Here is a 12,547-nt window from a genome sequence, read left to right on the forward strand (position 1 = left end):
GCCTACGCACACACACACACACACAGACACATATGTACAGATACATAATTTCGTGCAGAGCGCCTGAAATGTGGGTCAACAAATTTCGTGCTGCAAATTGACCTATTTTTGTTGTTGCAGTCGTCGTCGTTGTTGTTGTTGATACTGTGGCAATGTTGCATTAGATATTTAACATATCGGAGCTCAGAGTTGAGCTCATAGCTCTGCTTTTTGAGAGCACCAGAAGCAGTTGCTGTGGCCAATGTGCCCCAAACTGTTGTTGCATTGTTTACACACGGACACACACAGGCACACACAAGTGTCTTGTTTGGAACAATGAAAATATTTGTTTGAGCAAATGTCAGTAATGCGCATGTGCATGTGTTTGTGTGTGTGTGTGTGTGTGTGGCACAGGGAGCGGCAATTTGATGATCGGTGAAATTAGTTTGTTAGCCATGTCAAGTCTCTACCCGCTGTGTCATACAGGTGCCTGGCTGCGCGGCCAACCGGTTGTCAAAATGCTGCACATGACATCAATTTGGTATCTGCAACTGGCAACTGGGCAACTTGCAACAGGGCGGCTGCTTCCCGACACGAATGCCAAACGTACATCTATCAGCGCTCATCTTTGTCTAGAATTTATGCTTCCTGGCGCTGACAGGCGCACATCAATCACAGCAAGTCGGAGCTACATTTGCTAACTTGATTATCGCCCAAGCCACCCCCCGCACACTGCAAACAATGGCAACAATATTCAGGTAAACATTCTAATGAGCCAGCACGCAACTTGCAACCGTTTTTAATCCCAAATTCAATGCCACCAAACTGACGACTGGAGGCAGCGCCCTGCTTTGACCACTGACAGCTTTGATGGACATCTGAACACACTTTCATGTCACACACACACGCACACACACACAGACTGGCAGCAATGAAGAACTTGACATGCGCCTTGGACAGCTCAGCAATTAGGCTCAATTACATTCATTGCTAGCAAAATGAAAGATTTATAGAGGCGACATTGTTAGCAATGTTAACTTTATAAAGCTAAAGCCACATATGGTTATCTACAAAGCTCTGCTTGGTATTGGAAAAGTGCTTTCAATAATTACACCTAGATCAAATTGCTCAGTTATGAAATAAGTATCTTTAAATCATTCAATTGTTAACTAACTTAAGCTTAAAACCAGTACTTTCTACTATCAAACAGCTCAAGAAACGGTAATTTGAAGGCCTAATGGAAAATTACAGTTATCTCGATCGAGGCGCCATTGCAACTTTATTAGGCAAGCGAATGCAAGCAATTCACTGCCATGCAAGACAAGGACAACATGATCGTGTTGCTTTGTGAAGATGGCTTCCTGGACACATGTTGCTTGCAAGCTCCCATGCGCTGTGAGAGGAGGAGAGCGCAGTTGCGACGAATGGATTTTCTTATAAGATGTGTCACCAGACTGGTGTGACTGTATGAGAGATCAAGTTAGAAGAAATATGTCTGTCGTGTTTGTTAACATACCACAAACAAAATGAGAAAAATAAAAGTAACTAGTTCTAGAACAGAAATCAAGAAATCAATCAAGAAATTTGTTTAATACTAAATAAAAATATAATCACAGTTACTTAAGAATCTTAGCATATCAAATATATTTACGCAGCCATACATATATCTGTAAATATATATGACGTGCGCATAACTAAACTTTGTTAGCCACCCACCGAGTGTACACCAGCCAGCTCATTCCAATCAGAGGAATTGAGGCCGCTGTTAACTAACAGCGGTTCCCGTTCTAATTGTCAACTGTGCGCTCTTACAATGTTAAACGCTGCTCTCCCACAAGCATACACATGAATCTCTTTGACTCTATGAGAGCATTAGAGCGAGCAGTCGAACAGTTGATTTGCCCTCTCAGCTGGTTGACCTATTTTCCAGTTTTGTAATGTGTCAGTGCGCGAGTCTGTATGTGTGTATGTGCGCGCTTTCTGATGTTGTCTTGCTCGGTCTAATGCTTTGTTTTGGTTTTGCTTTTTGCGTTTCTTTTCGTTTCGTTTGGTTTTGTAACACACAGATTGCACCGGCAGTCGCTGCGCTGCCGCTACTGCTGCGGCTGCTGTTGTTGTTGTTGTCATTAGTGTTGCTGTTTCTTTTTCCTTTCGTAACTGCGTATTTGTTGTAATGCTCAACGACAGCGCTGGCAACGCTTCGTTGAATAGCATTTGTTGTTGCTATTGCCGTTGCTATTGCTGCTACTGCGGAATTTTCACTCAAGAAATGATTAATTGAATGTGTCAGATAGCGCATCTTTGCAGTTGGGCGCCATTGCTGGCTACAGGTTGTCCAATATGAATATATTTGGCTGAACCTTAAAATATATATTTAATAACCGTAAAATACAACATAATTTGTAAAGATTTTAAGCAACTTTGCAGCCTCCCCCTTTGACCCATACTGAGCTAACTACGCAGCGCATTTTTGGGCATCTATCGCAAATGGCGTTTTACAAATGCTTCTCTGCTATCAAATCCACCCCAAAAATATCAACGCAACAACAACAACGTAAATCTATGCGTCTGTACATGAACGCATACATCCATTTTTGTGTGTACATATGCTTATGTGAGTGTGTGTGTTAGCGTAGGTATGTATGTACATAAGTATGTATGTTGGCCCCCGTAGCGCTGATGGATATCGAGGCGGCGAACGCCCAGAAAACGACAGCCCCAGCCCTCGGCCACGGCGCAGCCTATGCTGTGAGCAGCGTCGTCGCTGTGGTATGCCTACAGAGGTCATTCCAAAGGCAACAACAATATAGCCAATATAGCAGCTACTGCCACAGTCACAACATACAGCCACCATAAAACAGGGGCAGTAGGAAGAGAGGCCCCCAAAAAATTCGAAATATATATATACATACATAAATATGTGTCTGTATTTATGTTCGTTCAATATTCACAACGGCAGCAACTACAAACACAACAACAATAACAACATTAGCAACATCAACAACAGCAGCAACATCGAACTGTTGCCGAAGTAAACAAAAGCATAATAACAGCTGTGAGTTGCTGAAAAGGAAAGAGAGCAAGATCACACTCTCGAATACCTAAACACACACATACACACGCATACACAGAAATTAAATACTCTCTTTAACTGTTAAGCTTGTGACGTTGACAGAAAACCGGCCGGCAATTTTATGGCAATTCTCTGCAAAAATAGAATCATTAACACGATAGTTGGGTTCGACAACAAAAACAAATATACATAAATGCTTCATAGAAATTTGTTTGAAATGTAAAATTGTAACCACGATTGAAAAATAATTTAGTTCACTCATGTAAGATTTCTTACAGTTCCATTGGAACCAACTCAAAATACAAAAGTTAAATTAACTATATATATATATATATATATATATATGTATATAGTTTATAATCAGTTATAATAACAGTTGTGATCATCAATTATGTTTAAATCAAAATCGGAGTCTCTGATGTGACAAAACGAATGAATATCTTATTTCTTTGTATAATTAAAGTATATGTAAGTCGAGCAACTAATGGAAGTGTACTCTCATCTGTTATGGCTGGGCTGCTCAACAGCTGTTTTGGCAACATTGTTGCTGCTCTGTCAACAACAGCTGTTATCGTGTTGGCAATGTTTCTCGCGTGCTCTCACCGCCTATCTCGCTCTCTCCGCCAGTATTCGCTCTGTTGTTGATATCGTGCTCACATGCATACACAGAGTTATGCACACAAATACAGAGTTATGCGGCGCTCTGTTGACGTTGTGAAAAATGTTGACAAGTGTTAACTTTTTGTTAACTGCGTAGTTTTTTTTGGGTTGGGGTTGGCAGCAGCTACAAACGACGACGTCGACATTTGCTGTTATGCTGGCCGACGATGGCGTCATAGATACACAGATACACACACATACAGATGCAAACATTGGCACGCTAGCTGGCTAGCTAGCTGGCTGGTTGGCCATATTGATAAGCAGACATCGCTGCTGCGAACTGATACCAATTGGCGTCAATAACAGAGCAAATGCCAATTTGAAATTGTTTAAGTATTATTACTATTAATAATTAACTATATGAGTACATGTATGTATGTATATCTGAGAGGACTTATTGCAAGAAGCTTGACACATCGACATAACAAATTAACAGCTAGTCTAGACGTTAACATTTTTCGATAGCCGCGACTGTTAACTCAATTGAGGCCTATGTATGCCTGTGTGTGTATGTGTCGAATGCATTTTCGACGCTTTCAAGAGCATGTTCCTCAAGTGTTTTACGTATTATGCTAGCAGCAGGGGAAAAACTTGCACACACTCAAACAGTCTATGCTCACACAAAATCACACACACACACAAACATAAGCGCCCGCACGCACACAGTTGCATTTATGTAGTTTTCCAAGCAGGTACGAACGAAAGCATAATATGAAACAAACCAAACGGCAACGGCACCAGCAACAGAGAGCCAGACAGAGAGGGAGAGAGAGAGCGCGCTGTATGTGTGTGTATGTGACCGCTGCTCGCTGCGCGTAACTGTAACTCGTTGTTCGCTCGCTCAGTCTTTGATAGCCAACTCTCGTGTACAGACCGATAAGCGCTTATTGCGAGTCGCCCTCGTCGTCAACGTAGACGCCAAAAAAAAAATAGAAAATAACAAAAAAACTTGAACAAATCAAAACAATACAAATAAATTCGAAGTAAACCAACTAATGATAAACAGTGTATATGCTTCTTAATTGAATGCAGCAAAACATATTGGGTAATGCCCAACAACAACAACAACTACAACAACAACAACAACAACAACAACAACAACAACAACAACAACAACAACAACAACAACAACAACAGTAAACAGTGCAGCATCAGAAGCGGCGACAGCGGATTGCATCCATTTTGCTCTCTTGCGCTTTGTTAGTGGTATTCTGTGTGCGTGTTTTGTGCTAGTGTCACAGTATGTGCCCGTGTGTGTGAGAAGAAAGAAAAAAACTTGGAAGAAAGAAAAGAAAAAGTGAAACGACCGGCAGCGAAAGCAAAGTGAGCAATAAATATATACTTATATATATGTATATGTATATATTTATATATAAATAAAACGCCAATCAGTGCAAATTAACAGCAGCAACAACAACAACAGCAAGTGCAAAGAACAACATATCGATAAGTGAAAAGATTAGAAAAAGTGTAAACAAACAGAATTTATGTGACATCCGCGCTAGAGTGATTCCAAAAATATTTCGCTTTGTCAAATTTTCTGTTGTCCCTTGAATTTTCCAGCCGCTATCAAGCTGAGGTTAAAAACGCTTAAGATTGGATTATGCTTCGGCACAAACGCAACAACAGCAACGACAACGTCACCAAGACAACGCACAGCGAGCATGTGAGACGGCCCGGCACAGCAGATGCTCTGCATCCAAATCTAAATAGGAATTCGCCCATCCAGCGACAACAGTTCAATCAGCATCTCAATCAGCGCGTCACCCTCTCCCTCGAGCTCTACCACAAGAACATTATCAAAAAACTAATCGAGCTGAACAAAATCAATGTCTACAAATTAACCAAAAACGTGTCCCAGACTTAAGATACTTTCCGCAAAAAAAAAACCAAACCAAGCCACAAGGCGAGAACACTGTGCAACAAGTTGTTAGAGTTTCCCAAAACGAAAGTGCAATAAGAAAGTGTGTGCAAAACAAATAAGAAAAAAAAAACAAAAGGAAGCAGAATAAGAAGCAGAAAATGTCAAGTGTTAAAAATGCTGCTGCCAGCCAAACGAGCCAAGTTCAACTCCTAAATTCATAGTAAAAACTCAAAGCGAAAAAAAAAACAGAGCAAAGAAAGGCAAAAAATCGTAGAAGTGTGAAAAAACTGCAAAGTTAGAAAGAAAAAGCGGCTAAACCTTTTTAGCCTCCAGTCATCCCCCAAGTTTCCAGAAAGTAAGCCCCATCAGAAAAGCTTAGCAAAATGTCCACCAGCCGCCGCTTGGCCAAACGCTCAATCATTGGCACCAAGGTGTGCGCACCTGGCCACGACGGCCTCTGGTACTCGGGCGTCATACAGGATGTTAAGACGCCCACGTCTATGTCCGCCACGCCCGAGCCGATGCCGCCGCCCACCTTTCTGGCGCCAGGCGATGCCCAGCTAAATGCCGATACTCGCTATATAGTGCGCTTTGATTTTAAGACCCAATCGCTATCAGCCGCGTCTGCTAACGCGTCCGTGTCCTCGTCCTCGTCCTCGTCGTCGTCCACGTCCCCGGAATCGGTTATTGTGGAGACGCGTCGCGCCGCTGCCGCTGCTGCTGCCGCCGCTAACGTGCACATCAGTCCGGCTCAGGCATTGCGCCGCAATGCCATGATCAAGGAGTTTCGCGAATCGGATCTCATCGGACCCGGCTTTCGATCCATCATGAGCATTCGCTTAAAGCCCGGCCAGCGCATCTTTCTCACCTACAATGGACGCGAGCAGAGCGGCGATGTGGTCTACCATGATGTCGCCAAAGACGAGGTGTTGGTCAAGATAACCACAGTTGGAAATGAGGTGAGTCACACATCAAAGTGAACATAAGACATATATATAGACATATAAGCTTGCTCACTCCTAAGATGAGATCTTTTTGAATCTACAATTTCTACTTGGAAGAACTTTCAACTCAAGTCGAAAACCCAAGTCATAAGGCTGAATCGGTCAGAATATGGAATTGAGTCTAGAGTGCATATTTCGGAAATCTCTTGGACGTTAGCAAATCTATATAAATAACTCTATACCATATGCATATATAGAAGCAATACTTTCGCTGCGATCATTCAAAATCTTTTTCAATTTCAGCTTTTAAAATATTTTTCTTAAAAAAACTATAAGATTCGCAATGTTTTGCTAAGTTTATAGATCAAATGAAAGTAATATGCGATCTAGAAGATACGAACAACATATAAATATTTGATAACTTGGAATTTATATGGGCACTTTGTCGATTAAATGTATCTGAAATTACAATCGGATATTCAGGATTTTCTTGGTATAGAGAAATTATTTATGAATTGCTTCATTTTAATTTACTGAAAATATTTAGAAAACGACTTCAAGAAGCTTAAATTAAATCAAATTAAAATGAGTTCAATCTATTTTTAGCTTATATTTATAACGGTTAATTAATTTATCTTGTCGAGTTGCCACAGGACAATTAACATAATATGAAAGCCAATTACACTTTGTGCTTTTCAACTGTTTTCTTGGCCAATTAACTCAATATATATATATATATATATGTATATATATATATATATATATATATATATATATATATATATGGTATATAAATGAAGCTTTAGTTATATATGATTGGGTTTCCACAGCTAGGTTGCACGTTGCGTCCGCCCACAAAAAAGAACAAGAAAAAACGACAACTGTGCAGCTGGCGGCATTAAAAACTGTGTCAAGGTCAGCCTCAGCCCCAGCCAGCATGTTGGGGGTGATTCCACACACACACACACACACACACCCACACATACACACATATATAAATATATGTATCTATGTAGCTGAACAATGCCAGGGGGCAGCATAGCTGCACACATTATGTATATCTGTGTGTGTGTTTGTATCTGGGTGTGTGTATCTATGTGTGTGTGCTTGTTGTGCACTTATGTGCATTCAATGCATTTCTATGTGGTACGGCAAATTGGTTTTGGGGGTCGCATTTCGCGTTTCAGAGTCACGTAACTGGGTTAACGCGGCTAACTGAATGAGTGTGGCCTTCTGCCACAGTTGCCCCGGAATGGCCTAAATCCAAAAAGCCGCATCAAACAAATTTCTATATTCAAGCCAAAGTTGTCTGCATGAGCACTTAGATTGAGGCTAGATCTTAAATAATGCGAGACAGAGAGAGAGGCAGGGAGAGAGAGCATCATTGAGAGCGTGTCTAATTTGAATAGAATAAAGTCTAAACTCTAAAAAGCTATATACGTTACTCTATATATGTCATGTGACTTGATTTCAGAGTTCTTGATGCTGTGGCAAAAGGCTTTGATTTCAGGATCTGTTCAGCGACAAATCTTTCGATGAGGATATATGTTATTTGCTATATTTAAACGTGAATGAAAGTTAATATATGTGATGATATATTATTTTGTAAATAACTAATTGAGGCCTGTTTGATGACTCAGAGTTCAGAGTTCATTACAGCGTTTTATTTATAATTGTTTCTTTAGCAAGTCATAAAGTTCTGAGCTCAGAAACTAAGCGAACTATTTATTTCTAATAAGTCAAAGTGCACTCAATAGAAGGAGAATTTTATGTTTAAGTAACTAAAACTTTTTAGCAATGACAGTCAAGCAGAGCCGTATGAAAAAGAAGTTCAGTTCTTAACTATTCAGCATAAAATATAGATCTAGATCTATAGGAGCCTGTGTCTTAAGCTGATCAGCTATTCACTTCTTCTTACTGCTTTCTGTTGTAGCATAAATCACTTTTTATATAAAAGCATATATGAAATATTAATTATATAAGAAACTATATTTATTTGAGGTAACTTTTGTGTCATTTAATTTTTTGTTACTGCCTCAACGAAGCTCATCTGAGTTCGCAGTGTGCTGCTCCAATCGTTCTTGTACTGGGCCACAGTCCCCATGGCAATTACGTCACTCGTCACGATTACAGAAGAAGTGAAACATCTTTGAGGCATTTATAGAATCGCTCGATTCCGCTGCCCATGACGATGCCATCGATGTCGTAATAAAAAATTTGTTTAGCATTAAATTCGTGCAGGAATTCGATAGACCGAAAAAGAAAGAAAAGGCAATAGAAATAAAAGCAATGTGTGATGCATGTTCAGGGTTAAATAAACATACTATATGCTGCTTCGATCTATAATACATTCAGATACACGGACATACGAACACACAGCCTAGGCCTTTGGCTGGGGCGTTCAATTGAAAATTCTCACAAGACTTACGCTTCAGAGCTAATTATATAGATTATTCGTGTTGTTGCTCAATTGCGTCATAAGTCAGGCAGATATACATGGAAATATTGTTGATAGTTGTCATAGATTGTTTAATAAGCGTCGCGGCCTGCTCCACCATATGTATCTGAAAGATACAAACAAACACACACAGAGACGACTGAGACCGGCATCAGCCTCGAACTGCGTTTTCTATTTATCTACACTTTTTTCTCTCTTTCTCTCTCGCAGTTGCGCTCATTTATCGCATTTGCTTCCTACACTCGCTCATTGCTTTAGTTTGTGCTTTTGTTTTCCGCCTGTTCTCCGCTGTAGCTTTTCAACTAATAATCGCTAAAGACTCGTACGTTTGCAATTGTTGCATTGCAGTGAGTGGGGCGTGCGCTAGCTGTGAGATACACAGTTACAGATACAAAGATACATAGATACGCATCGAGATAGCCACTCTCAATGCCAACTCAGCTGCCCGTATCTGTTCCGTGTGGCTTGTCAATATGTTTGTCAGCAAGCTGTAGCTGTATCCGGACGCGAGCGAGCGCGCGGCTGAATGTATCTAACAGATACGCAGCGCCGACATCTCATTCCAATCTTTCTATCGATCTCACAAAATGTGGGCACACTGTTATGCTTAATGTTGCTTCTAAAAATATTGCTCTCACGCGTTTGACCCTGAGTTCACGTTGATATTTGAAAGCAAAACAAAATAAAATTTCAATGAAATAAGCTTTACGCACAGCATTGTTTGTTTTTATCAACATACACTGTATTTTCCGTACTTTTAAGTATATATATATTACGTGAATTTGATCTAGTATGTAAATTATATAGAACGTAACCAAGTATTGCCTGAATTCGTATTGTTTTTGCTTTCTTATATTAATACTTATATTTATTTATATACATATTGAAAATATTGTGTCTCATGTGTATTTTTAATGAGCATGTAAAGCTTTCGCGTTGGCTTAAAGCTCAACCTGAACTGTTTATACAAATTAGATTAGATTTATAGTATAATTAGAATTTATAAGAGCTTTAACATTTTATAGTCTTTAAACTAGCTTTATGTTGATATAGCTATATACAATTTATTTTGAACAAGCTTTAACTTTTTCAGCTATCCTTTTGACTTTAGAGATTAAAAAAAAAGAATGTTTAGCTTTGGGTTCGCTATATCTTATTCCAAGCTTTCAGCGTGCTGTTAACAATCTATGTATATATTTATATCTATGTATGAAAAGAGCTTTAATATTTTGGGAAAGCTTTAAATAAAGTGTTGCTTTCAAAGCAATAAAACCTCAACTTAGCATCAACTCTAACGACTTCAACAGAACTGTAAAGAAAAATGAGCATATTTCTCGACTACAATTTATCTAGCTTAAAGCTCTGTCTGCCTCTTTCAACCAGTATCATTTAGCCCTTATGTATGTGGCTTATGATCTCATCGGTAGCCACGTTGTCAGTCAGCTCGCCAGCCAGCCAGCCAGCTGGTCAGCTAGTTAGTAAATAAATTACACACCCAAAAATTCAAAATCAACTCGAGTCAAATGGCAGCCCTTTTTTCTCTAATTTTTTTTTTTTGCTTTTGCGTTGTAAGTCAATCAGTAATTGGTTAGAAACTCAGTTTCATAATCGCAACTCAAATATGCAGATGCATATATATAAATGTATATACATATAACTATATAACTAAAGGCTGTCCTCGCTAGTTGTTTGAGCATGTGATGCTCACGTGCGTTGTCTGTAGCGAGCCAGTTTCGTCTTTTTTTTATACAATGAGCCATTGTTGTGTTGCCTGTTGTTGTTGCTGTTTGTTGCTACGTAAATGGGGAAAACGCAGTCTAAAAAAATATTTGAATTTGAATTTTTGTTCGACTTGAGCAACAGTCTTTTGTTTATGGCAACGAGTAAACACACCACTCACACACACACACACACATATATATAGCTGCTGCTGCTACACTCCCCAACTAGTTTGGCCGGCTCTCTAGAGTATAGCGTGTGTGTGCTTGACGGAAACGTGAGGCAATTTATTCTAAGGTTATTTCAATGCGAGAAACTTGTTGCTCGCATTTTCATTTCAATTACGATGACGTATACGCCGCGTCAGCCGCCTAATTACCAACCAATGAATCAGTAGACAGCCCTACGTATCTGTTCATTATTTACCTGCCCAATATAATTAAAGGTGCAACGTCAGCCGCCATTTATCAAGTTCAATTCTTATTTCTCTTTAACGGCCATTTGTTAGCTCGCATTTCCGCAGGGCACGAGCTGGATTCAGCTCCCGGTCTGCCCCTAGTTCCACCTCAATTTCATCGAGCCAACGTCGGTTAAAAGCAAATTTATTTTAATGACATTGAAAATGTTGCTTTCGGCAAAAAAGTGCGTTAAATTTATTCGTTTTTCATATGCTTTTGGTTGCGACGTGAGTTTTGAATTCAATTGTCGCGCGCTCAATTTCCACTATCTTCCGACCCATTTTGACTCCAAAAAGAATTTTATTTATATTTTGGTCTTTTTTTTTTATTATTTTCTGTTCTTTTTTTGCTGCTTTCATTTTCGAGCGCTGCAATTTTCTTGTTGACCACGTTTCAATGGCAGTGGCCATGGCACTGCCGCAGTCGCCATAAATCTGCGACTCTTCGACGGCTCGGCTGTCCGTCACGTTGCCAGAGCCACGGCAAATAGTGCAAAAACTGTTGACCCAAAGAAAGCGAAAAGCAAATTGTTTTTATTTCGCTTCTTTTTGCGGCTGCTTAACAAGTTCTGTGCGCCTTTGAAGAAAGCTCGAACGGAAATTCAAGGGAATTTCATTAAGCGAAAGGGCCGTGCTAGATGTAAGCAGGAAAATCCTTTTTTATCAAGCTTGATACAATGCAATTTGATTTTATGATTGCTTTATGTATGTGCATATATATATATATATATATATATATATATATATATATATATATATATATATATATATATATATATATATATGTGTATATTTAATATATTTTAATATCTGTTTTCACTCACTCATTCAATCATTCAAGCGGCTCTTTTGCATTGATCAAAAACCATTTCAAATTGACCCACATACCAAGCTGGCATAAAACACATACACACACCTGAGCTTTGTCTATGTGTGTCTGTCAGGTGTGCATTTGTGCTGTGTGTGTGTGTAAGGCCGTTACAGTCAAACCATTAAAGCCAACAACAAAAAAGGCGCTTTGAAATCACAAGCTAAAAAGGCCCAAAAATAAAACCGAAACAAAAAAAATAATAAAAATAAATAAATAAACTGAAACGAACTGACTGCATTAGGTTGTTGTTATTGTTGTTTTTTGTTGTTTTTGAAAGTCGTTTAGATTTTGGTTTTCAGTTTTTTGGGCTCACCTTCAGACGTTCCCTTCGCTTAGAATGAAGCAGCCAAAAAAGTTTATTTTTTTCAGTTAACAAACGAGTTTTCTATTGAGGAAGACACCGCAAGCATCATTTTTGTGTAGGGTATTTGAGCTTTGTCATGTTAGGTGTCGGACATAAGAAGAAGAAGGCGACGTCTTAATGAGATATATTTAGGAAATGGATATGGAAATGGATTTTAA

At 39.2% G+C, this 12,547-nt stretch overlaps 2 protein-coding genes across 5 annotated transcripts in view; both read left to right on the top strand.

Moving 5' to 3' along the window:
- The first annotated feature begins 4,571 nt into the window (after positions 1–4,571).
- LOC111596808 lies at positions 4,572–5,822 on the top strand. Its single transcript, XM_023311176.2, has one exon. The coding sequence runs from the start codon at positions 5,316–5,318 to the stop codon at positions 5,577–5,579; it is 264 nt and encodes an 87-aa protein (XP_023166944.1). The 5' UTR covers positions 4,572–5,315; the 3' UTR covers positions 5,580–5,822.
- An 87-nt stretch (positions 5,823–5,909) lies between these two features.
- Positions 5,910–12,547, top strand: part of LOC111596799 (zinc finger protein 395) — a 140,314-nt gene continuing 133,676 nt past the window's right edge. For all 4 annotated transcript variants that reach the window (XM_030224869.1, XM_030224870.1, XM_030224871.1 and 1 more), the window contains exon 1: positions 5,910–6,535. In XM_030224869.1, coding sequence (XP_030080729.1) covers positions 5,960–6,535 — 576 coding nt within the window. In that variant the 5' untranslated portion in view covers positions 5,910–5,959. The remainder of the gene's footprint in view (positions 6,536–12,547) is intronic.

The sequence above is a fragment of the Drosophila hydei genome, unplaced genomic scaffold, assembly GCF_003285905.1.
Source record: "Drosophila hydei strain 15085-1641.00,03,60 unplaced genomic scaffold, DhydRS2 tig00008119-arrow-pilon, whole genome shotgun sequence".
NCBI lineage: Eukaryota > Metazoa > Arthropoda > Insecta > Diptera > Drosophilidae > Drosophila > Drosophila hydei.

Excerpts from the sequence above, each read along its gene's own strand:
- LOC111596808 (XM_023311176.2), top strand. The coding sequence starts at position 5,316 with ATGCTTCGGCACAAACGCAACAACAGCAACGACAACGTCACCAAGACA.